General features: G+C 30.7%; 5 protein-coding genes and 1 long non-coding RNA gene across 10 annotated transcripts; 4 read left to right on the top strand and 2 right to left on the bottom strand.

Moving 5' to 3' along the window:
* Positions 1-139: 139 nt before the first annotated feature.
* Positions 140-9,919, bottom strand: LOC119685391 (bromodomain and WD repeat-containing protein 3-like). Of its 2 annotated transcripts, XM_038099655.1 has the most exons (18): positions 9,717-9,919; positions 9,480-9,538; positions 9,389-9,418; positions 8,754-8,813; positions 7,459-7,705; positions 7,238-7,398; positions 6,534-7,180; positions 6,374-6,470; positions 6,002-6,316; positions 5,446-5,932; positions 3,975-5,383; positions 3,657-3,916; positions 3,436-3,597; positions 3,105-3,378; positions 2,857-2,868; positions 1,520-2,749; positions 1,222-1,462; positions 140-1,149 (listed from the first exon to the last, which is right to left on the bottom strand). In XM_038099655.1, the coding sequence occupies exons 1-18, from the start codon at positions 9,757-9,759 to the stop codon at positions 206-208; spliced, it is 6,678 nt and encodes a 2,225-aa protein (XP_037955583.1). In that variant the 5' UTR covers positions 9,760-9,919; the 3' UTR covers positions 140-205. The 2 variants fall into 2 exon arrangements, with proteins under 2 accessions (XP_037955583.1, XP_037955584.1); XM_038099656.1 differs by lacking the exon at positions 2,857-2,868.
* On the top strand, positions 8,901-9,561 carry LOC119685392. 2 transcript variants are annotated; one of them, XR_005252798.1, is made up of 4 exons: positions 8,901-9,019; positions 9,109-9,170; positions 9,225-9,336; positions 9,426-9,561. It is a non-coding gene; the product is annotated as an uncharacterized LOC119685392 (long non-coding RNA). The 2 variants fall into 2 exon arrangements; XR_005252797.1 differs by having other exon boundaries at positions 8,901-9,170.
* A 1,351-nt stretch (positions 9,920-11,270) lies between the features above and the next one.
* LOC119675670 (dehydrodolichyl diphosphate synthase complex subunit Dhdds-like) lies at positions 11,271-12,334 on the top strand. Its single transcript, XM_038086875.1, has 2 exons — positions 11,271-11,936; positions 12,002-12,334. Exons 1-2 carry the CDS (start codon positions 11,271-11,273, stop codon positions 12,116-12,118), a joined length of 783 nt encoding a protein of 260 aa, XP_037942803.1. The 3' UTR covers positions 12,119-12,334.
* A 2,306-nt stretch (positions 12,335-14,640) lies between these two features.
* Positions 14,641-15,365, top strand: LOC119685733 (dehydrodolichyl diphosphate synthase complex subunit DHDDS-like). The gene is made up of 2 exons (XM_038100099.1): positions 14,641-15,042; positions 15,108-15,365. Exons 1-2 carry the CDS (start codon positions 14,737-14,739, stop codon positions 15,222-15,224), a joined length of 423 nt encoding a protein of 140 aa, XP_037956027.1. The 5' UTR covers positions 14,641-14,736; the 3' UTR covers positions 15,225-15,365.
* A 201-nt stretch (positions 15,366-15,566) lies between these two features.
* Positions 15,567-16,968, top strand: LOC119685218 (dehydrodolichyl diphosphate synthase complex subunit DHDDS-like). The gene is made up of 2 exons (XM_038099453.1): positions 15,567-16,464; positions 16,529-16,968. Exons 1-2 carry the CDS (start codon positions 15,811-15,813, stop codon positions 16,754-16,756), a joined length of 882 nt encoding a protein of 293 aa, XP_037955381.1. The 5' UTR covers positions 15,567-15,810; the 3' UTR covers positions 16,757-16,968.
* Positions 16,969-17,578: 610 nt separating this feature from the next.
* On the bottom strand, positions 17,579-24,114 carry LOC119682614. Of its 3 annotated transcripts, XM_038096098.1 has the most exons (3): positions 23,675-24,114; positions 22,888-23,241; positions 17,583-18,431 (listed from the first exon to the last, which is right to left on the bottom strand). In XM_038096098.1, the coding sequence occupies exons 1-3, from the start codon at positions 23,690-23,692 to the stop codon at positions 18,072-18,074; spliced, it is 732 nt and encodes a 243-aa protein (XP_037952026.1). In that variant the 5' UTR covers positions 23,693-24,114; the 3' UTR covers positions 17,583-18,071. The 3 variants fall into 3 exon arrangements, with proteins under 3 accessions (XP_037952028.1, XP_037952027.1, XP_037952026.1); XM_038096100.1 differs by lacking the exons at positions 22,888-23,241; positions 23,675-24,114 and adding an exon at positions 19,322-19,858 and having other exon boundaries at positions 17,579-18,431; XM_038096099.1 differs by lacking the exons at positions 22,888-23,241; positions 23,675-24,114 and adding an exon at positions 21,492-22,077 and having other exon boundaries at positions 17,580-18,431.
* Positions 24,115-24,384: the final 270 nt, after the last annotated feature.

Below are 24,384 nucleotides of genomic sequence, written 5' to 3'. Positions count from 1 at the left end.
AAAAACAAAATAATGACATTAAAAATATGCTACGAGAATATTTCCATAATTATATGTAATGAGAACAATGATAATATAATGATGATAAATATAAAATATTTATATAAAACGATACGGTCCTAATTATATCAATTTTTACTTTTTTTTTTCTTTTTGTATATATATAAATATTAACAGTCAAGAGTAAAGTTCATTTTTATATAAATTACTCTTTGAAAATCCCTCTCGCTTTGGCAGTAATTTTCCGCACTCTTCCTCTACTACTCACGCTTATTAATTGTTCGTCGTCGCTGTCTACAGAACTATCATCTCCGACGTCATCAACTGCTGCTAATCTATTGTATGATACTGTAGACACAGTAGCCGAACTTCCAACACCGTTATCATTCGTACGTCTGCGACTTGGCGCTGGTTCGTCGTCTTCACTTTGTTCATTATAACGAGGTCGTTTAAGATTTCGACAACCACGCTGCACACGCACTTCCCGATTGATTTCTGTTTTACGACTTTTTACTATATTACGTTGTGATCTTTTTGCTGCGGGTACATACGATGTCAACGGTTGATTGTCGTCAGAGTCAGAAGAATCTTCGGTGTGATTACTAGAGCCACCCACTGTTCCTTCATCTGAACCTCCAGCATCTTCATCTTCGTCATCATCGTGTGCATCAGTTTGAGAATTTTCTTGGCTATAACGTGAACGTCCACGCCTAACTTCAACAGTTGTTACTGCATTAGTACTATTAGTTGTATTTGATACATTTGATGTTGAGGTGGGAAAGTTGCGTCTGGAACGAGAAGCCGCAGCAAAAAGCCTCACATTTTCCAAAGGATCAATACTACTATCTAATTCATCAGCATTTCGTTGATGTCGGGATAATAAACGACGTGTGTTTCGCACATTACTGTTTGTTGTTGTCGGTCTTGTATCACCAATGTAATTGTGATCATGCGTGCTTAAGGGTAATATTCTACTGCTAGAGGACGACGCGGCATTTGATGTAGTTGAGGTTGCGTGAGAACGTGTCATATGTGATGTACTCGCACTAGTACTAATTGCTACCGCGTGCGGTCGTAATCGTTGCAACTGTAAAGAACTTTGTCGACTTACTCTAGTGGCATCAACTCGTATTGAGTGCTGTCTTTTACCTATAATGTGTTGCAGTAGAATATTTTAATGAGTAAATATACTTAATAACTTGTACGCCCCATACAACTTACTTTGTGCACTAAGCTGTGAATTCTGACTTGAAGCTAAAGGTTCGTCATCACTACCATCGTCGTCACTATCAATCCCCCGCGGTTCTACAACTGTATTTCTATTCGTTCGCAACTGCCTAATTACTGTGCCAGTGTTAGCAGCTGCGGCAGCAATAGCGGCACGACTTGTTGAAGGGCCATTTAAATACCGCGTATTATTTGCCGTACCATTAACCTTAGTTGGTGTTGGAGTAGGCAATATCTATGTAAAAAATTTTTAATTTATTTTGTGAAAGAACATCATATTATATGTATATACCTCCTCAGCCTCATCACTATCTATCTCGTCAATATCGCTTCCTTTTGCCCATTCAAGAATTGCTCTTTTAGCACTTGAGCGTGTAGGACGTGTGCCTAATTCTCTTGAATCTGTATCTGATTCTTGTAAGCGTCCATTGCGAACTGGCAAATGATAACTATGGTCGTTTTCAGCAGGATTACGTCTTGAACCTGCTGCGCCACGAGTAATACGGGATGAGACTTCTGGTAAAGTACTTGAACTTGTACTAGGACCATTGGCAACATATGTTGTACTCTGCGCTTTGGGTGGTCGACCTTTTTTCTTTGGTGTATGCTGGTCCGTATCTTGAGTGCTTTCATCTATTTGGGAAACTACTACTGTTTCCTCATCACCGGAAGATTGGTATCGTCGACGTTGACCTCTTCGAGAATTTTTCGGATTTGAAACCGTTCTTTTAATACCATTGGCAGTGGGTTTACTTTTTTTATGTACACCATTTCGTTTACGTTGCGTCTGTTTTTGTTTATTATATTTTCGACGTTTTTTATTTTGACGACGATCTTTTAAGGGATTATAACTTTCTTCTGAATCATCATCTGAATGAGATTTTCGTTTATTTTTTTTTCTTGGAGAGCGTCCAACATTTGAATCATGGTCGTCATCGTCGTCATCATTATTATTACTATCACTGCCATCCCCACTACTTTCATCTTCACTTGATACATCATCGGCTTCACTATTGGAGCTACTCTCATTTTCTTCACTTTCATTTTGTTCATTTTCTTCGTCTTCCTCTTCATCTTCGTCATCATCCTCATCTTCATTTAGTTCTTGACTATGCGCTTTACGTCGTGAACTACGTGTAGGTTGTGCATCCTCTGTTCCATTTATTCGTCGATGTGATGATGAAGTAACACGATTAGATGAGTTTGATGTTACAACCTGTGAACGAGTTGGCCCATTTCTTCCAACTCGTCGTTGACTACTGCGTGGCTGCGAATCATCTTCATCATTCTCGACATCTTCGTCAGAACTACGAATTTGTCGATTAGATTTATTATTTCTTCGAGTAGAAGGTCCAGGACGATTTCTTTCAGATTGTGTCCTTTTCGTAGGACTACTACTTGATCCTCTACCACTATTCTTTTTGTTTTTATTAGCGCGCCGTCTTGCAGCTTTCCAGTTGCTGACGACGGTTTTTATGTGAGACTCAAAAAGAGCACTGAGGCGAAGCGTCATAGAATAAATCTGTAAGTAGAAAATGAAAGGTAAAAAATTATTTAACACCTTAACAAATTATAATAACTATAAGTGAATTAATTATTTATTCACTCTTTTAATATTCTAAATCTTACCGAGGAATAATCCTACATTCGATCGTCAATCATTGCAATGTTTGATTTGATATGATTGATTGAAAGCATGGTTAGGAAAGAAAAATATGTGATGATGGTGATTTATCAAAAAATTAATGAGAAAGAATTGATATTAGAATGAAATATTAGAAGTAGTAGATGAATTTTACTAAAAGTTCACAAAATGAATTGACGATCTTTTTAGTAGGCTCACCACTTTTTACACAAACAATGAAGGTAACACTTACTCTTGAGCGTTTGTTAGTGTTGTAATTCTTCGAGTTAATAAATATTAAGCGCACATCTTTTGCAAAATCCAAAGGATCATCATAATTTCCACCTAGTAAATCTTCCTTAACAGTGCGTAAGTCCATTGGAGTGGATATTATTTCCAAATAATCTGGAAACTCAATTGTATCAACAGGTTCTCGAAATGGCGCTGAATCTGGCCTTTGCCAAAGTATATCTAGTAGTTGCCTGCAGTCGGAGCGCCAATCGCCATCTGAACGTATACGATTAGATCTAAAAGAGTAAAAATATTGAAGATATTTAATATGAAAAGTGTATTAAAATACTTACCTTCGTGTTGATGATAAAGTTCTTCGCGCTGCTGCCGGCGTAGTAGCGCCTGTACTTGTAGAAGGCACAACATCAGAATCACGCTCATTCTCAGTTTCAGATGAATGATAGAAATCAACGTATTGATGATAAGCTGCGGCTACATCAATATCGCTAAGTTCTCTAAATATAAAAATAATATTAAGTAAAAAACTTTTTTTAATTTCGTCAATTGGTAGTACCTAATAATCCTCAAACAAAGTTCTGTGATGATGCGTGCGTGTTTAATAATGTTTGTATGTGACCGATTATATTTTTCCGCATTTGTCGCTAAATAACGAACATCAAATTGCGCTGAAGTAATTCTACGATAAAAATGATTTTCAAAACGAGACTTTATCGTAGTTAAATCAATAGGATATTCTATTAAATAAGCATAATCTGGATATATATTCAAATCAACAGGAGCCAAAAAATGTTCAGCTATAGATAAACGCATAACCTTAAATATTGAAAATGTTAAGAAAAATTTTTACAATATGGACAAAAATGAAAATTACTTGTTCAAATCCATTAATTATACGTCTACAAGATCCATCTCTATCACCTCGGTGCCATTCTTCCGACTTAGGTTGATATAAGGTTGCTCTAATTTCTTCTGGCAGTACAGGAACTGCACCACCAACTTCGTCAGGCAAACGATTCTCATCAATAGGTTCCATATCCCAAGGGCTCATATATTCGTATTCTCCGTTATCCCATCTTACACGAAAACACATAAAATATGAATTCGGAAACTCTGTCGCCAAAGCATGTCTAGATTCAATTTGACCCATCCACCAACCATCGCCAATCATACAACGAAATCGATCACCAATATTCCAATTCCTTTGCACTGCAAGTTCAAAAGTTTGTCGCAAAACTAAAAAGTCCAAGACATCTGGCATGTCATGGTACTTTATTTTAAATGAAGAACCTGTCATATTTCCATCTTCATCAACCATTGCAAGTTTAAGACAACATAAACGTGGTGGACGAATTTCATACTTAATCCCGATCACTCGAACTAACTCATGATCTCGCAAAGTTCGACAATTCCAGGGTTCTGAACTTTGTGTAAGTTTATAAACCTTTTTTTGGTTAACAGCTTCTAAATAACGTTGATGACCTTGTCGAAAATATACAACTTCGTCACCCATTTGAGGGTAGTAAGGTGCTTTACGAGGAATAACCTCTGATAACCATTCTGATGGACGATATAATTCAGATATTTCACCATTTGGAGCTGTTGGTGGTTGGGATCTTTTATTTCGACGTGATGCATTGGCTGCAGCAGAAGTTGATGCTTGCTCTGTTTCATCACTACTATCGTCACTAAGCGTGTGACGTCGGGATAGTGGCTTACGTTTACAACGTTTAGGTGGTTCCAAGTTTGGACCAGGAGTATCAGCAACCCAATCTGAGTAATCAGAGCTTTCTGTATCCGAATCATCAGATGATTCTAGATTTTCTTCTGCATTTGAATAATTTGTATCGCCAGACGTTGCGCTACTATCATCATCTTCTTCAGGCGGAGCAGGAATTGATTCTTCTTCTTCACGCACTGCACGGGTACGATAAGCTGGTTGGGAAGGTTGCCCGCGTCTCCGGCCAGCACGTCCACCATTTGCTCTAGTACTTCGTTGACGACCAGAACCCTGTGTTGAAGTAGCTGCATTAGAGGTGTTTATCATAATAGGACGACGCCTTAACTCTCTCTTATATTCTTGCATTTCAAAATTTCCAGAAGCATAAACATTTTGTCTTAAATTCTGTAGTTGAGCATATTTCATGGGACGTATATAGATTCGCCGTACATATTTCATGAGTGGCGACTGAATTTGCTGTTCTGGAGGTCTTCCCCAAGTAGTACCTTGCCGTGGAGGTATGCTATTAGCCTCGGAAAGACGGCGTATTGCTGGATTAATTCCTATACAATATTATTAAAATGTTAATGTTTTAACTAATGCAAGTAAATTCTAATTTTTTTACCGTTTCTTGTGAGATTATTTCCAGCTCCTAATTGAGCTGATATTCCTCTACTGCTTCCCGCGGTATTATTTGAATCTGGTGCTTGTTCCTGCCCTTGTCGATTTGCTAAAGATTCAATCATAAGATCAAGCTGTGAATGGTTGTTACTGGCGTTATTTGGTAATGACACTGTACCAGCTCCACCTTGTCGATTTTGCAAAGCTGCTATTAACCGATCAATTTGACTATAATTACTACCACCATTGTCTTCAATAACTACACCATCTGCCCCAATTGTAAGATTAGGTATAAGTTGATCTGTTGAACAGTTTTCTCTTCCAGGCACATAACGTTGATATTTAGCAGGATGCGGATTGCCATCAGCATCAACTAAAAATGGTGGTGGCATTAAATGTGGCATAATTTGAGTTTGTTCATCAACAACATGATGGGCTGTGTCTCTTAATAGTGGTCGATAATCGGTATGGAAAAACAATTCATTGGGTAACTGTATATAAATATAAAGAAATACTTATATAGACAAAAAAAAATTTTTAATTATTATTAGAATACGTACAATTTTGTATTTATCAGGTCCAATTCCTAGACCAAATATTAATATATGTCCATGAGAGTCTGTAGCAGCAATCATCGTACCATCAGGTGACCACTTAGCATCAAATACACCTCCATGACCCTGACCATCAATATCGTTAACAAAATGAGCGACAGAGATGCCCTGTTCTATATCCCATAGAAATACTTGACCATCGTGTCCTGCTGAAAGCAACACATGCTCATCTTTTGGATTTGTTTCCAAAACATATAATTCGTCTTTGTGTCCACGTAACACGCGGTGAAGTTTGGCAGTTTTTGAATTCCAAATTTTTATCTAAATATTTAATTGTTTATTACATTTAAATTGGATATTGATTATATTTACACTTACTGTGAAATCATTTACAGCAGTTATCACATACTTATCAGAGCAATCCCATGCTACCATAGTTACTTTAAGTTTCTTTCCTTCCTCGGGTTCAGGACATCTAATAAATTTTAAATACAATTATAATTAGTTTATAGTTTTTGAAAATTATTTATATACTTACGTTGGCAACCGCTCAGACATACATAATTTAACACTTTTCCATTGCTGTGATTCAAAACTCCATACATGTGCTGTGCCATCTTTACTACCTGATATAAAACGCAATCCACGATGCGACCATTGAACTGAATCCACTGCATCTGTGTATGCTTCTGATTCTAATATTCGCTTTGGCCCGTCTTCCGACATAAGATATACGCGAACATGATGATCTGCGGAACCTGCAGCAAGAAATATACCTCCTGGTGAAAAACTAGTACACATCATTTGCGCTTGACCCGGCCTTAATTTTTCATGAAATTGAGTAGGTTTTGGTGCAAAAGAAACTTTTTGACCACGAGGTGTTGAATATTGCCAAAATGCTATAGAACCATCTGTGCTAGTTGTTACTAAGTACTTTAGATCACCTCTCGGAGAGGGACAAAAATTTACTGATGTTATCATGCCTGTATGTGAAGACAAAACAGCAATCGGTGAAGTAGATTGTAAATCCCAAACGCGCAAAATGCGGTCTAGTGAACCGGCAGCTAACATTGTGTTATCTAAATTAATTGCAATATCTGTAATTTCAGCTGAAGCACCACGTAAAGTTGCTAATAATCGGCCATCTGTTGCCGACCATATTTTAATTAATAAATCATCGGCTCCCTAAAAAAAATATTGATATTGAGAATAAAAGCATATATATTGAAGAGGTAACAATACCGTTATAATATAACGTCCTGTGCGATCAAATAGTACGCAATATACTGATGATAAGTGACCAACAGTTCGACGTAAGAGCTTCGTTTTACCATACAAGCTTGTTGGAACAAGCAGTTTTCTACGGACGGGTCCTCCATATTCACGACCAGTTAAAACTTTTTCTGCATTTAAACATATTTATTTGAAATTAAACTGATTAAGTTTTTCAATAATATACTTACGATAATTATGAATGGGCTTAATTACTGATGAATCGGGCAGTGAAACACCATGATATCGAGTACAATAATCTAATAAAGATCGAGTATGGTATACACTATCTTTGGTGCGAAGAAGACTTTGTCGACCAGAACCAAGTAATGAAATAATACCGGGAACACTAGGCGCTAGTTCTTTATCTAAAATAGGTCCAATGCGACAACATATTTCCAATAAATGATTGTGTCCGATATGTGAATATTTATTTTCCTATAAAAATAATGAAATTAATCATTAATTTTAATTATTATAAGTAAATTTATTAACATAGTAACAGTTTAGGTATGCAAAAAAGTATTTAAGAAGTAAAAATAGTACTTGAATGCAAAGCTGCGACACATTTTTATTTAGAATGTAAACATAAAAAGAAATGTCAAAGCGCTTATATATACCTCTCACTCTAACTTCAACTTATTGGAGCAAATCATATACATTCTCTTCTTTCTGTGGTTTTACTTGAAAATTTTTTATGCATAAAATGTCTGCCATGGTACTGCTTATATGAATGACGATAATTTTTTAATTAATAAATTTTTGCAAATCAAATTTTTAAATGTTTTCAAATTTTATTAACAAAATTAACATATTTCTGCATGTAGAATTTCGTGTATAACAAAAACAATAATTCTGTTAAGTTAAGGCTATAATGCAATTTTTTAATAATAAATAAAATACTAAAAATTAAATAATTGATTTCAAATTAATTGTTGTATAAAAAATATTTAAAAAAAAAATCAATATTAATTTCACAACCCTATTTGCTAAAAGCAGCATTAACCAATATGGCGTCACTGAATAGAGAACAAAGAAGTTTTGCATAATTTCCATATGCATTAAATTTATTTCTTATGAATTATATGCATTTCTATTGTTCTATACATAATTAAAATGTAAAAACATTCAAATTTTGATTAAACCTTATGAAGAATATCATAGCAGTAAATATTGAACTTTATGCACAGTGGATCAAAATTATATTTCCATTGCTAGAAATTAATATCCTTTCCTGATGCGTATAATTAATAAACAAAAACATTTGCTCCTTTACAATATAATTCCTATATCAATAAACAAAAAAAAAAAAACAAAGCATGACAAAAATTTGAAACACTGCGTTTTGCACTAGATAGACTCATAGCTCAGTACACTATAATATACATATGTATATAAATGGCACTGTTGCTTTATCATTCCACTGTATTTTCTTTACATTTATATTCTAATTCATTTTAATTCATTTATTTTTTTACTGACTTACCAACTCCCTAAATGTCTGCTCATGTTGATTTCCAAGCCAATCTGTACGCTTAGGTAATACCTTTAAGAAAAACAAAAAATTAATTAAATTACTGCATAACCAATGCAGAATACAATTAATAATAAATCTTATATTAAATATAATTTTTGCAAGTTTTTTTTTGAAATCATACGCATACAAACGCATTATTCGTTCCTCAGAGTCAAAACAAAACACAAGTACTAAAATGTCATATTATTTCAAATAAACACTGCACAATGCCAAAGGTAAATGAACACATAATAAATTTTTTTTATTTACGTCCGATAAAAGTTAGAAATAGTGCAATAATGTAAACAAAATTTTCATAAACTAGAGCAGCACGTGGTAATTCTTCACTTCACTTAGTTGGGATATTTAAAAATTTTCTTTAAAATTGTAAGCATTTGCCGTTTTTTATTAGTAATTTTAAACTTTGCATTACTATTTTAGCTTTAGTATAATTTGGAACTCTGATATAGGAGGACGTAAAGCGGAATTTGTTGTCGTTTGTATGGTAGCGGAAAAGTAATGTGTTTATATCGGCCACAGCGATGTATTGGCAGTAAGTGATTAATGGTTTGAAAATCTAATAAATAAGAATAATATCCACTAACCTTTTTTTCTTCTAATTCCTGCACTAAAACCTGGAAGTAAAAAATAACTTCATTTTTTGGAGGAATATTAAAAATAAATTCTTATTATCACCTTGGCTGTGTCCTGAAGTGGTCCGTTAGCCAGAAACTTTGTTATTAAAAAAAACAATTCTAAATAAATATAATAAAAAATATGTTTTTATTTTAATTTATAATATAACAATATTTATTCAAATTAAAATAGCAATATGTAATTATACATTTTCGGCGTCTTTGTTCCACTGTCAGCCTTTCGACGGTCACTAACTCTAAAGGGACATTTCAACCGTTTTCCATAAATGTTATTTACCTGGCGTTACAATCCTTTCCTCTATAGTTTGTGTATTATCCATTTTATGCCATTAAATCATAAAATTCTTCATTGAGTAGAATTTTCTTTACCTACATATAAATAAAAACTTTGCTAGTTGCGTAGCCCAACGACAAAATTCGCTAAGCTCTTCACCGATGCCACCTTTTCAGTCTTTTTCATACTTTTTTACACTTCTGAACAAGCAAAAAACCAGTGTTGTGAAGTGTCTATAAATGTACTTACCATATCGAATTTAAAAGGTATGGTATTGCTACTCTTTAATATAAACATTAGGTGTAAGATCTTGTACTTTCACCGGTATAAGAGTGTAAAAGATATACTTTAAAATTCATAAATGCTTTCATTTACGGAAACAAAGAATCACTAAAAATTTTAAGAAATAGAAGCACAAATCATGTGTTATAACAAAAGTTCAAACTAAATAATTGATTCAATTAAGTTCAATAAATTAGTTCAAAAATTTCACAAAAAGCAATATTTAATTTACTTCTTTTTTCTAGTTAATTTTTCAACTGACAACGCTTTAGTATATGATAATTATTAAGAGTATCGTTACATAATTTCTCTACTTTAAATTAAGAATTTAATTTCAAATTGAACAAATTACAATGTTATTTTAGTTATCTGATTTTTGTGTGGATTCGGATTGTAAATTTAGTCTGATTTAGTAACTAAACACATCATGTGTTATATGAATTAGTTGTAATATGGAATTTTGTTTGCCTTACGCTTTTGATTTGTGTTTTATTTTTTGTTTAACTACAAGTAGGTTATGAAACAGATCTATTATATGTTACATCTAGTCAGCTGCACAGAACGATTTAAAGTATCTCATATTATCCAGCGTTAAGTTGAATGACAAAACTCAATTAAATGTCACTTTATATACTAACATATAAAAGTATTCAAACTTGCTCGGTAATATGATAAAACTTTGTGCAATAATTTTTATTGTGAAAAAAGAACGATTTAAGAATTTATCCAAGCATAAGATCGTATAATTTTTTTTATTATTCCGTAAAACAAATGATATTTCTTATTAAGTGGTGTTGTACAAAACTTAAATTTAATTTAAAGTATTTGAAAAATAAATAGAAGAATATTGATGAAAATATAAATTAATCCACGTTAATGTAAATACATTACATTAATTTAAAATTAATCCAAATTTTTTTACTATTTTTTTATTTTTTATAAAAAAAATTAAAATCAGTTGCGAAAAGGAATTAAAAAGGCACATTCACACATCTGCCATTAAATCACTACAAATTACCGAGTTACCGAGAAATATCTGAATATTCCTTACATTTTTATAAATTGTGTAATAAAATAAATTTTCAAATCTGGCATTTTGAATGTTTTAATAAAAAGTGATGCAAGTTTTTAATTGATGTTATTATATTAATATGTGAAAATATACTTTATAAAGCATTGTAAAACTGTAAACATACTTGTAAGTTTGAGATACTAACAAAGGCAGGAACAACTAAATAAAGTTTTAGGTTTTTTTTTATTTTATACGCATTAATAATGGCAAATATAAACAGTAAGAAATGGTTTACAGATAATGACTACACATGGTATGAGAAACTAGGAATAAAAATTTTAAATGCTGGTGGTAATATGCCAAAGCATGTTGGTTTTATAACAGATGGAAATCGTCGTTCAAGAAAACAATACAATATAAGCCAAAGAGAAATGCATTTAAGAGGTTTTATATTAATGACTAAGTTTATGAAATTATGTCGTGATTTCAAAATTGAAGAAATTTCATATTTTAGTTTCAGTATAGAAAATTTTAAAAGATCATTAGATATGAACCAATCCATTTTCGATGTTGGAACTGAATTATTTAATTGTGTACCTATTGAAAAAGAAAAATTTGATGAAATGGGTGTATGCTTACGTGTTATCGGCAATATAAGTCTTCTACCACTCGATTTCCAACAATCAATAAAAGATGCTGTAAAAGCCACAGAGCATAACAAACAACTTATTGTTAATATAGTTTTATCATATACGTCCCATGATGAAATTACTCATGCAATTGGAACAATATTAAAGCAAGACGGGGAACTGAAAGACGAGGACATAAATGAAAAACTACTAGAACAGAATTTATACATTTCAAAACCTTTGGACATGATCGTAAGAACTTCAGGAGAAACTCGTTTAAGCGATTTCTTAATGTGGCAGGTATATTTTAATTTCATTTTCTAAAAATTAAATTTATGTTAAATTATTGCCTTAAATATTTATAGCAAAAAAATTGCGTAATCCACTTTAATAAAGCACTTTGGCCCCAATTAACATATACGGACTTTTTCAATTATCTTCTATTATATCAGCGAAGACAGCATAAATTCCAAAATCATTAAATGGATAGCAATAATTGCGAATTATGAATGTTAAAAAATAATGAGCTGTATTCATGCTTATTAAAGTATTGTTTAAGTTTCTTTTAACTATAAGAAAAAATATGGGATAACATTTTTTAACGGACTTTGGTCACATTTTACAGCTCTGAACTTCTTGTGCTCATTTGCACATGGTTTTTTGTCAAATAAAATAAATTTATAACTACAAATAATTAAGTGTACAGGAAACGTTAAATTTTCATTTAAAATTTATTATTATTCTTATTTAAATTTTTTATATCATAAAAATAAAAAATTACATCTGGCACCTCTAAAATAATGTTGACAAAAAGCATTATTTGGGTTTCATTGAATAATAAATATTGTACAATAAAGAAATGCTTGACATATTTGGTTAATTTTCTGTTTAAAAATCTTAATTTTTGATTTCCTTTACATATACATACATATATAAACCGATATATTTATTAATAAATTGTGTTGACTTTTGTTTTTGCTGATTATGCTTCGATTCTTTAAAAGATTTTCGTAAACTTCTGAAAAAGTGACCTTGTTTATAAAATAAATTGCCCTTCGTGGGGGGGTAAGCGTTTTATAATACTAAAGTAAGCTTAATAAGCTCAATAAGAACTTATGAGATATAAATAATTGCGATTAGTCCAATTCTGATTAACTAAGTTGTACCAATTAATGATTTGGTAAATAAGATATGAATATTCTGCCAAAATTAAATAGTTGCGATGACCTGGGATTAAAAGTTGATTAATACTTTAATTACGTTGTTTGCTAAAACGGAACTATTTTTGCTTTGTTGTTCTCACTTAAATGCCATGACCATTTTTGATATCTGCCTACTTTCAAAACTTTCATAATTAAAATATCTTTTCCAATTGATAGATAGCACCTATATGTATATTATGCCCAATGTATATATCACCTAATAACAAATTTAACATTAATATTTTTCATGTTGTCTCTTAATGCTGTCTCTTATATCTGTTCAACAGATATTCAAATTATTTAAATAGTTGTATCTGTTTAATACAATTCTGGGCAGGATTAAAATTTTCCGGAGTCCAGAATTTGATGATGAGTGTTTTGGTATATTTTACTACTTTGAATACTACGCCGTAATTCCCTTTGCAACTAAATCAAATTAAGATTTTGTCGTTTCCATTAGCATAAGTTGATTTATGCATCTTAAAATGCTTTTATGTGTCAGAAAGTTTTGTGAAAGATGTTGGAACTTCAATATTCGTAGTAATGAGGGAAGACCGGTAACAACATTATAAAAATGTTGAACGAATATTGCAGGAAAGCGACGAAAGACTGTCGAAAAATGACCAACCAAAATTGGAGAGCTTGGGAGGAATTTTAAAATAGTAAAAAATATTCTTTTCATATAAGAAAAAATGTAACAAAGTCTAGAATCATTTGTCTTTCCGTAGAATATAGCGCTGCCGGTATTTTAATGTCATAGGTTACAACCTATTGTAACTCCTTAGATTATAACATAATAGGCTACAGATATTTAGTATTAAAAATTTAATAATAAAGATATTCTTTTTAAATTGAAATAAACAACGTATTTTCTTAAATCTTTGGCCTTTTACTAGTTCTCGAACTAGCCAATAAAGAAATTCTTTGCAACGACCCGGACCATGACCGAGTATCCAACGACGTATCCGTTTCGTTACACTGCAACTTTTTTTGTTCTTATTTTTTTTAGTTTGGACACCATCTCTGAAGCCCCCTCTCGCCATTCGCTACATCACTGACCGGAAGCATACTTTACCGACAGGCGAGTATTCGCAATTATTAGAAGACGTTAAACAGAGCCTTGTAGAAAGAACAAGGAAACTTCTAGGAAAGTTACAATCTTGACACGTCCTGCTACTCAAAAACAGTAAACTATTTTACATAATGGGATTGCTTTGTCTTTTAAAACAGTCGTTATAGTCAAAGATCAAAACATAAGATTAATGAAAAAGTTCGATTATATATCACTTTATATACTATAGTTATACAATAAATTATATAACTATATACTATAAATTAAGTAATAAAATAATTTTTCACATCTGGTATTTTTAAACGTTTCAATAAAAAATTATACAAATTTTTAATTGATGTTATTATTTTCATGTTAGTCACTAAAGCATTGAAAAGCTGTAAGCATACTTGTAAGCTTGAGATACTAACAAAGGAAGGAACAACTAATAAAAGTTTTAGTTTTTTTTATTTTATACGCATTAATAATGGAATGTACAAACAGTAAGATATGGTTTTCAGATTATACCTATACATGGTATGAAAAACTAGGAATAAAGATTTTAAATGCTGGTGGTAATATGCCAAAGCATATTGGTTTCATGACGGATGGAAATCGTCGTTCAAGAAAACAAAGCAAAATAAGTTATACTGAAATGCACTTGAAAGGCTTTAAATCAATAATTAATTTTATAAAATTATGTTACGACTTAAAAATTGAAGAAGTTTCGTTTATTATTTTCAGTATAGCCAATTTTAAAAGATCATTACATGAGAACCAATCATTATTTGATTTAGGAACAAAATTTTTTAATTATGTACCTATTGAAAAAGAAAAATTTGATGAAATGGGTATATGCTTACGTGTTATCGGCAATATAAGTCTTCTACCACTCGATTTCCAACAATCAATAAAAGATGCTGTAAAAGCCACGGAGCAAAACAAAAAACTTATTGTTAATATAGTTTTATCATATACGTCCCATGATGAAATTACTTATGCAATTGAAACAATATTAAAGCAAGACGGGGAACTGAAAGACGAGGACATAAATGAAAAACTTTTAGAACAGAATTTATACATTTCAAAACCTTTGGACATGATCGTAAGAACTTCAGGAGAAACTCGTTTAAGCGATATCTTAATGTGGCAGGGATATTTTAATTTCATTTTCTAAAAATTAAATTTATGTTAAATTATTGCCTTAAATATTTGTAGCAAAAAAATTGCATAATCTATTTTGAGACAGCACTTTGGCCCCAATTAACATATACTGACTTTTTTAAACATCTTCTATGTTATCAACTAACACAGCGTAAGTCACAAATTCAATAAATTAGAAGCCATAACGCTAAATTCTGGAATGTTAAAAAATAATGAATTGTATGGTATTCATGCTTATTAAAGTAATTTTTAAGTTTTTATTAAGTCTAAGAAAAAATATGGGATAACATTTTCCAACGGACTTTGGACACATTTTACAGCTCTGAACTTTTTGTATTCATTTGCACATGCTTTTTTTTGTCAAATGAAATAAATATATAACTACAAATAATTAGGTGTACATTAAACATATATAGTATTAATTATATAAAACTTATTATTATTTTGCATTTATAATAAATGGTTGAAAGAATTGAATAAAATAAGGGATAAGCAAATTATGTATCAAAAGAATTAATTAAAGTTTTTTTGTTACAAAAACTAACATCTGGCATCTTTATTTTAGAATCTCGAGAAAAAAGATAAGGAAACTAGCTAGCAATTTAAAACTATTACTAGTGTGTTGAGAGAGAAAATAAGTGTTATCAAATGGTTTGCTGGTAGTTTTTTAGTTGATGTGAAGAGTATTGAAGAGTATTTAGATTTTTTGAATAAATAAGACTATATTACGGATTGTTCCTAAAGCAACGGTTCAAATATGACTTGGGTATCTGACTACAAATATCGTTGGTACGAAACGTTTTGTATGAATATTTTGCGAGCCGGTGGGCACACACCTAAACACATCGCCTTTGTTATGGATGGAAATCGACGTTTTGCGAAAGTAGAACACATTGAAAAAGTTGAGGGTCATAGCAAAGGATTCGATACATTATCTAATGTACTGCGTTGGTGCTTGGATTTGGGTATAAACGAGGTTACAACGTTTGCGTTTAGTATAGAAAATTACAAACGATCCCAGGAGGAGGTGAATGGTTTGTTTGATTTGGCAAGAGATAAATTTAAAAGATTGATTGATGAAAAAGATAAGTTAAAGGAACAAGGCGTATGCATACGTGTTATTGGGAATTTATCATTGTTGCCAACAGATTTACAAGAATTAATACATGATGCAATGATAGCAACAGAAAAGAATAACAAATTATTCTTGAATGTTGCTTTTTCATACACCTCACGTGACGAAATAACACAGGCTGTAGAAAAAATATTACTTGATGGTGATGAATTGCAAGCCGAGGATATAAGTGAGTGTTTGCTAGACAAATGTTTATATACTCGAGATTCTCCAGAACCTGATTTATTGTTTCGCACTTCTGGCGAAACTCGAATTAGCGATTTTTTAATGTGGCAGGTATATTTATTTTGTAATATTAAATATTTTTTAATTACTAATTCTAAATGTATTGTATTTTTAGCTTGAGAGCACAGTTCTTTATTTTACAAAAGTGCTTTGGCCACAATTGACAATTTGGCTCTTTCTGGCTGGTATTTTTTCTTACCAGAAAGCTAGTATAAGTATGCAGCCATATAGACGCCAGCTACGCTTGCAACGCGCAGAAAAGGCAGCTAGGAGCAATTTTTACACAAATAGAGTACAAATATTCTTAAATTATATATTTGGTTGTAGAAATAAGTTACGATAAATTAATTTGTAGTATCGGTATTTCGTTATTCAAATTGTTACATTTTATTTCGAAAATAAAATGTGATGTCAAATATATTTCATAGTTAAAAACTTAAATATAAGTTGAATACATATTAGTTAGTCGATCGTTTATTTCCTAAAATTTTTAAAATTGTTTTGAGTCAGTAACTGCTAGAAATCGTAAGCAATTAAGTCTCGGTTGAAATCCTAATAACTAAACACATATGTTTGTTTCTATAATTTTATTTTATAATTTATTTTATTAAAAGTGCTCCAAATAAATGAAATCTATATGTATTCAAGAAACATTATTAATTAATGTTTTGTTGCAGTATTATGTATAATTAAAATATAGAAATAGCGTCTGTTCCTAATTAAAATAAATTTTCAACTAAAGTAGTAGTATGAATTATAGTTGGGCGTTTAATTGCTCTAGATTTTAACATATAAATATTATAATTTATAAATTATCTATAAATATATATAATATAAAAATCTTACGACATTAAATACATATAATTACATTTATATTACATACATATTATGCATAGTATGAATATTAAATGGAGCTAATACAAAAATGATTTAAATATAAAAAAAAAAAAAGATCACAGTATATATTATGCAATTATAAAACATGAGATAAGGCCGAATTAATTCTGCTCCATTTCTTACATCCTTATCATTTATTTATCAATAAGAATTATATATTCAAATTAAATTGTGGAGACATTTCTCTTTATTACTAGTTAAATTATATTAACTTAAATTGTATATTAAACTTTATCAGTAATTGTAAACAAATTTGTGTAATATAAGATATGTGACTATAAAAATTATAAAAATGTTATCAACTATGTTCCAACAAGTTTTAAATTATTTTCTGTGATTGTTTACACAAAAAAGTTGTATAGAACATTAGTTTTAGTTAGACGATTAGGAAAAATATCAACAACTCAATACACTTTACTTGATTTCAGGAGCGGACAGTTTTATTTCGTTATTTTCTATTTCCATTATTAATTTGTCCAGGTGATCGATCAAGTGCCGTGCACGCTTATGAACTATATACATGATATATACATATATACATGATTGTCTCTATTACAAAAAAAAACTGTTCCTGCTTCGATAATAATCTTATTCCGACTTATATTCAAAAATAAATTAACCGCATTATTTTATTTTAAATAAACAATATTTAAGAAAAACACATACATATGTACATTAACACAACTTATACAGGTAATATTTACATTCTTACCAAATTATAATGCTTAATAAATACAAATTATTATTATTTTTTGGTAAATTCAATAGTCTATCGGTGATTTCATGTCAGTTAAATAGGTTACTTCAAATGAATCTGTCGTTTCTTCCATATTTGGTCTTACTGCCGGTTGTAAAAATATGGATTGAATTTTCATAGCATGAGACATTTCCAAATTTCCCATACAGCCATGGAATAGCACATCTGAAATAATTTTACGTGCAAGCGTTTTTTGTCGGCTGTTCATTTCGTTATATTGCATGGCCCATGATTTAGCAAGAGGATCGTTATCAGTAGCATTTTCCTGTAGTTTTGTTACTGCAAGTTGGATCGGTTCATCCTCTTCGTAAGTTGACATTTTGTCTTCGCGGGTTTTCTTTTTTTTTGAAGGTGGTGACAAATTCTAAAATTAAAAATAATTTAAAAAAATTTTTATTAGTTTGAAAAATATATCATGAATATAATATGTTAAACTATTGAAAAATTTTCATAATTTCAGTAGTAACTCTGAGCCCTATAATGTCAGTATTGGCATTAATAAAGGAACTTTAACCATAAGACTAATGAACTAAATTAAAATTCTTCTAAATTAATCTTGCTTAAAACCATTAGTTCCTTAAAGAATAAGCAATAGATAACGTTATTTGATCAGCTCAGGAACCAACTATAAAGCAACATTAACTTCATAAATCCCTAGCTCATCTCAAACATAATGTATAAACATCGTGAAATCGTAAATTTCAACACACCCACACTTTACCAATATCGTTATTTATGTATATTAGAACATCCTCAGGCACCTCAAGTTTGATTCGATTAAAAAATACATAAAGAATAGAGTCCTGAAAATATTTACGAAAATTAACAGGCTAACCAACAGCGCGTTATCGAATCTCAAAATGGTTACAGGCTCCTCGGAGAGCTATGCAGATCTGAGGTCAATTATTGCTTAGTCTTAAGAAGTGATAAACAATAATCCAGTCAAAGCGTAGAGAGGGGTTATGAAGAAATCTCACAGTTAGTTAATAGAGACAATAAACATAATAAAAACCGTTTAAATTATTTTTACAACTTGAATGCCTCAGTGGCTACTCAATAACATGACAAGCCTGTTTCTTCAAGTCTGTAATATATTTATTTCAAAATTTTAATCTTGTAAAGAATAGAATAGGTTCCAGTAAAAAATAAGATTAGTAATAAGTCCCGTTGTAGTTGTATTTCGTGTTGGGGAAAGGTGAATTTGTAAGTTTTTTACTTTTTCTAAACAGTAATCCTGAAAAATTTAATACTTGCATTCATGGTTTTTTCACTTTCTAGAGAAGACCAGCCTTTACAACTTTCTTCTTGGTCGGCAAGAAAATGCAGTTTCTTGAAGTACCATAGAGTTGGTACGTAAGCTGGTGTATTTCCCGTAGCTGGTCTTTCTCTTACTTTATTCAGTTCTCTTCTGTAATTTGTGCGTATATTATTAATTTTTCTTATTACAAAGTCTCTATCCGCATCAGTATATTTTGATTGTAGAAAGTCAACCAGATTCGAGTAAGCTTCACTTTTTAAAACTTTATCAGTATATTCCATGCTTTTCACCTTCCACAAACATGGTAATTGTTCATATAATTCAATGAATGCAGACCAAAATTTCTGATCATCCATATTTTTTTGATAACAAAATTCAAAAAAAAATTACAGTCAGATATATAGCAATTCCAAGCGAGGCAGCCACACACGTACAAACCGTTTATGCAAACTAAAATATATTATCATTTTGAGTTACGCTCGTGTTGGCTTAGTCAATACACGCTCACACAAATGGCTCAGACACGCTCAAGCAACTGTGCATGTATATTTATTTTTAGAAACTGTGTGCCTCATGCCATATTTTAATTGCATTACTCACTTGGTATCTACACTAGCTAGAGTTTGGCAAGATTTTTGTATCTCACAAATAAAAATTTATGATTTTGACAAAAAATTAAATTGCTTGCAACAACATTGTCAAAATTTAACTAATATAACTTTAAGTTTTATATTACCACTAAAAACTAACTTTATATGTATACATAACATTTTCGACAGAATATAAACAAAATTAACATATTAAAATATTTTAATATTAAAGACAAATTCTCTCTTCGCTCAGATTTAAGCACAATGGAAATGACAATTTCTTTTTTGGTTTTGATATTTATATTCTTCAATGAAGCTCTAAGCGATTGTTACAATAATAGTAAATGAAAATTTTGATAAAAAAGACCCTAATATAGCATACAACGCTGAAAGGGTAAAGATAAAGAAAACATCTTCAAAGTCTTAAAGTAGCATATGAAATCTAACAGATTAATTTTAATACGCTTTGACTCGTTATTTTTGTAAAAAAATGAGAACTGTTTTTCCCCGTATTTATTGTTTTGTGGTTCTCCCTTTTTGTTTAGAACATTTGTATAAAATAAATTTTCATTTCATTTTCATTTGAATCTTTAAAATATTTTATTTATTGCAAGATGAGTAATTATAATAATAATTGCACAGATCATATAGCATTGGGAAAACAAACGCTTCTCTAAAGAGCAATATTTGAACTAATTTAATATAACTTTGCGTTTCTAAAACGCCTATTAACATAGCAACCAAGTTGTACAATTATGACAACTATTATGACAATTATTCATCTTTTAGGGCCATGTTATGCAGAGTGTCTCGGGCACGGCAAATTACGCTCTTTCGGGCTATGCCGAAAATGCATGTTAGCAGAGTGTCACATCAGTATTGCCAATTTTGCATTTTTACTACTTCTTGGTTGTGCCTAAATTTAAAAGAAAATTTAGATAGGCTTACTTTCAATTTGCCACCAAAAATAACTAACAAGAAAAAACACATAGAGGCTGTAATAGTGTTAATTTATTATTAAATTATCTTACAATAATTATGAACAGTACTTAACATTATTTACGCCTTTCTTTAAAACTGGAAAGTGTAATAATTATATTATTAGCGATTTATAAAAAAATGCTGTGTTGCTTATTGCCAGTTTTTCTCGAAAACGTACTAGAATTGTAGTAGTTTGCTCCTAAAAGGCGCAAATTTTGAAATTTATTACTAAACAACACTGTTTTGCCTTAGTGCCGGGGCACAAATACGACGGCTCTCATGCCGGAGTTTGAACGGCCATATTGTTTCTTCTCTCATTCTCAAATTTAAAATTTGCATTGAAAACAATAACAATTGTACTCATGCCGTGCCCGAGACACTCTGCATAACATGGCCCTTATTGTTTATAAAAACAACAATAGTCCTTTAAAATTAGGCATTCTAGCTCAAAATATTGCTCTATAAAACATACATATTTATCAAAAAGAAATTTAAAACTATATTGATATAAAAGAAACCAAAAAAGTAACAGTTTTCGCTATATTCCAATAGAATTCAAAATTCAATAAACTATTGAACTATTTATTGAACTTACTTCCTCCAAACATTCCTCATCTTCAATATTAAAGTTTGAACCTCTTCTAAGATGCGTTTCTACGTTCCTTAAGAAATCGAGATCTTTAAAGTAGCATAAAGTTGGTGTATAGACAATACGCTTTTTTTCACCAAGTCTCATTTTTTTTAGTTCCCTACGGTAAACTGTACGCAGATTGCAAATTCTTTTTTTAACTGTTTCAATATTTGCCTCAGGTTCCACTTGTTTTAGCTTGCTTAGCAGCATTTTATATGCTGTCATTCTTAAATCTTTATTTTTATATTCATCACAACTAATTTGCCACAATGCTGGAAAACTTTCATATAAATGAATAAAATCGCGCAGAAACTGTCGACTAAAAAACCCCGACATATTTCAATCTCGATAGTGACAACTCAACTAATATTTTTAAATGGAGTCAACTAGTTATTTTACTGAATATTAATAGTACAATATGTCAGCTGCTCCAATGTAATAGAATAATAGTCGTACATCAAACGAACTTGTCGAAGTATGTGAACGCGACCTACACACAACGTATATCAGTTTACAACCTGCTTGGAACGTATCGTATATGCACTTTATATGTAGAAGCATAATTATTTTTTACAAAATGGAATGTCAAAACATAAACATTTATATCAGCATTAAAAATATAATTAAACGGATAACACCTCAGTTACTTTTATTATTTTAATTTTTTTTTGGCTTGATTTTAGAAATTCCGACAAAAACAAATGCAGTTACATAAGGTGACCATCTCAATGAAATTTGCAGTTTGAAATAAAGTCTATGTGAAAGAATATGCAAAATGTAAGATTGGAATGAATTAACATTAAATGTATGACGAAAACGCGAAATTAGCAAGTGTTTGGTAGCTGAACGGTATATAGAGAATGTTTCTCATCTGCTCACTAGTACTTGATATTCTAGCACTTTAGACCTGGCTAATGTGCAATAACATAGAATCATTTTTTTTTAGTGTCAATATGCAACACATCTGAATTATTTTTATAATTTGCTAAACTTATATCAAACTAAAGTTCCTAATTATCCTAATCTCTACTTTGAAATATTATAACTGCATATTATAACAAAAAAGAAATTTAAAATTAAGTTGGCAAATTGGTTTTCGTTGTAAACGTTGCAGAAATCTTATATCAGCTGATACAAACATTGCATTTCTTTGTGCACGATTTGCCAACTAATTCAGCTTTTAGCAGTGGATTTTAGTGACAAAATATCAAAAAGTCATTAAATCTACAAATTGATAACCTAATTAATTGACCGAAATAGTCGAATATAAAAAAAATAATTTTAACAATGGGTTAAACAATGGGTTATTATTAGCTATTGATTTAAAATTATTATTAAATACATAATAAAAAAAACTTACGTCAAGTAAATCTACTGTTTTGTTCATGATCGCCCGACGGTTTATGGAGGCGTCCAGAAAACTCATATGTGGATACCACCACAAAGATGGTTGATAAATATCATCTCCGTCTGCTCCGGCTTTAATGCTGTTTTCAATTTTTTTCTTTTCGGCTGTATATGTTGTACGTATTGACTTAATTCTTTTTTTGACGTTTTCTGCAGTCATGTTTACTTCATCGCCAATCATAGCCATTGCTGTTTCCTTCCAGTCTACTCGTCTATAATTTTTGCAATCAATGTTCCATAACTCTTCATGCGATTTGTAGAGGTCAATAAATTTTAAAAGCCGCTCCTGCTTGGTCATTTTCAAATCCTAAAATATATAACGAAAATAAAGTACAAATGTTTGAATATACACTATTTATTTTCTTATATATATATATATATATATATAAAACTCCAGAAAAATATGCGAACATAAAAGTCAAGTACGGCTTTGGGTCAATTGTCTAATTAACGCTGACTCCAAGCTTCAAATTTGGCAGTGCAAGAGTTCAATCCCTGGTACTTGCGGCCCAAAAAATTATTCCAAGACCACTTATGATGGGTGTTTAGCAATACTCAAAACAGATGTATGGTCAGCCAAAAATTCAATTAATTAAAATAATATAAAAAAGAATATTTGTTATTGCAGTTCACTACTTTTCGAAAAAACTTCTTAAAGTTTTATGATAAAAATGTAACACATAAAAAATAAAAACATTTAAAAATAAATCAAAACACTTGCTTTTATTATATTCACTCACTTTCGTGCCTCTGCTCATATTAGAAGAAACGTCAAATTGCTTGAATATTTTTATTACAATTTTTAGGCAAGCAAATCTCAAATTTCCAAAAATTTGTATGTGTAAGTAAAAAGATGAGAGTGTTACAACAAAATTTGAGCTACTTGCCAAAAGCTTGCTAGTATAGTCCCTGCGCAATAAAAATTTAATGGATTTAAATTTAAAACTGTGATACTAAAATTCGTTTTCCCAACAGACGAAATTAATTTTGCTATATGTGGTTGATATTGTAACAAATTTAAATTAATTTCAAAATATTAATTCATATTAATTAAATATATTTCAAAATATATGAACTGTCTGCTATCTGGATAATTGGCAGCTGAGCAATTTCGTCAGAGTACAATGAAGACTGAATTGACACAACTAACGAGTTCTAGCACTAACACAAATAAAGCAGATCAACTAAATTCGACTCAAACATATTATCTATAAAAAGGCTAGGACACAATGTAATACATTATGAGTTTTTGAATTACCAGTTTTCAATTTAAAATTAATTATATATATAATTGAACAATTGAAGTTTAATATAATGTATAATAGTTAATGGTACGAAAATAATTTGTTATTTTTATACTAAATACTTATTAGAAAGTATAATATATATTCGGCGTTTTTGTTATTTATAGCTGACAGGGTGCATAGATAATTATGCAGCAAATTTATGT

Source organism: Teleopsis dalmanni, chromosome 2 (genome assembly GCF_002237135.1).
Source record: "Teleopsis dalmanni isolate 2A chromosome 2, ASM223713v2, whole genome shotgun sequence".
In the NCBI taxonomy this organism is placed as follows: domain Eukaryota; kingdom Metazoa; phylum Arthropoda; class Insecta; order Diptera; family Diopsidae; genus Teleopsis; species Teleopsis dalmanni.
This window is presented reverse-complemented; position numbering and strand designations above follow the sequence as displayed.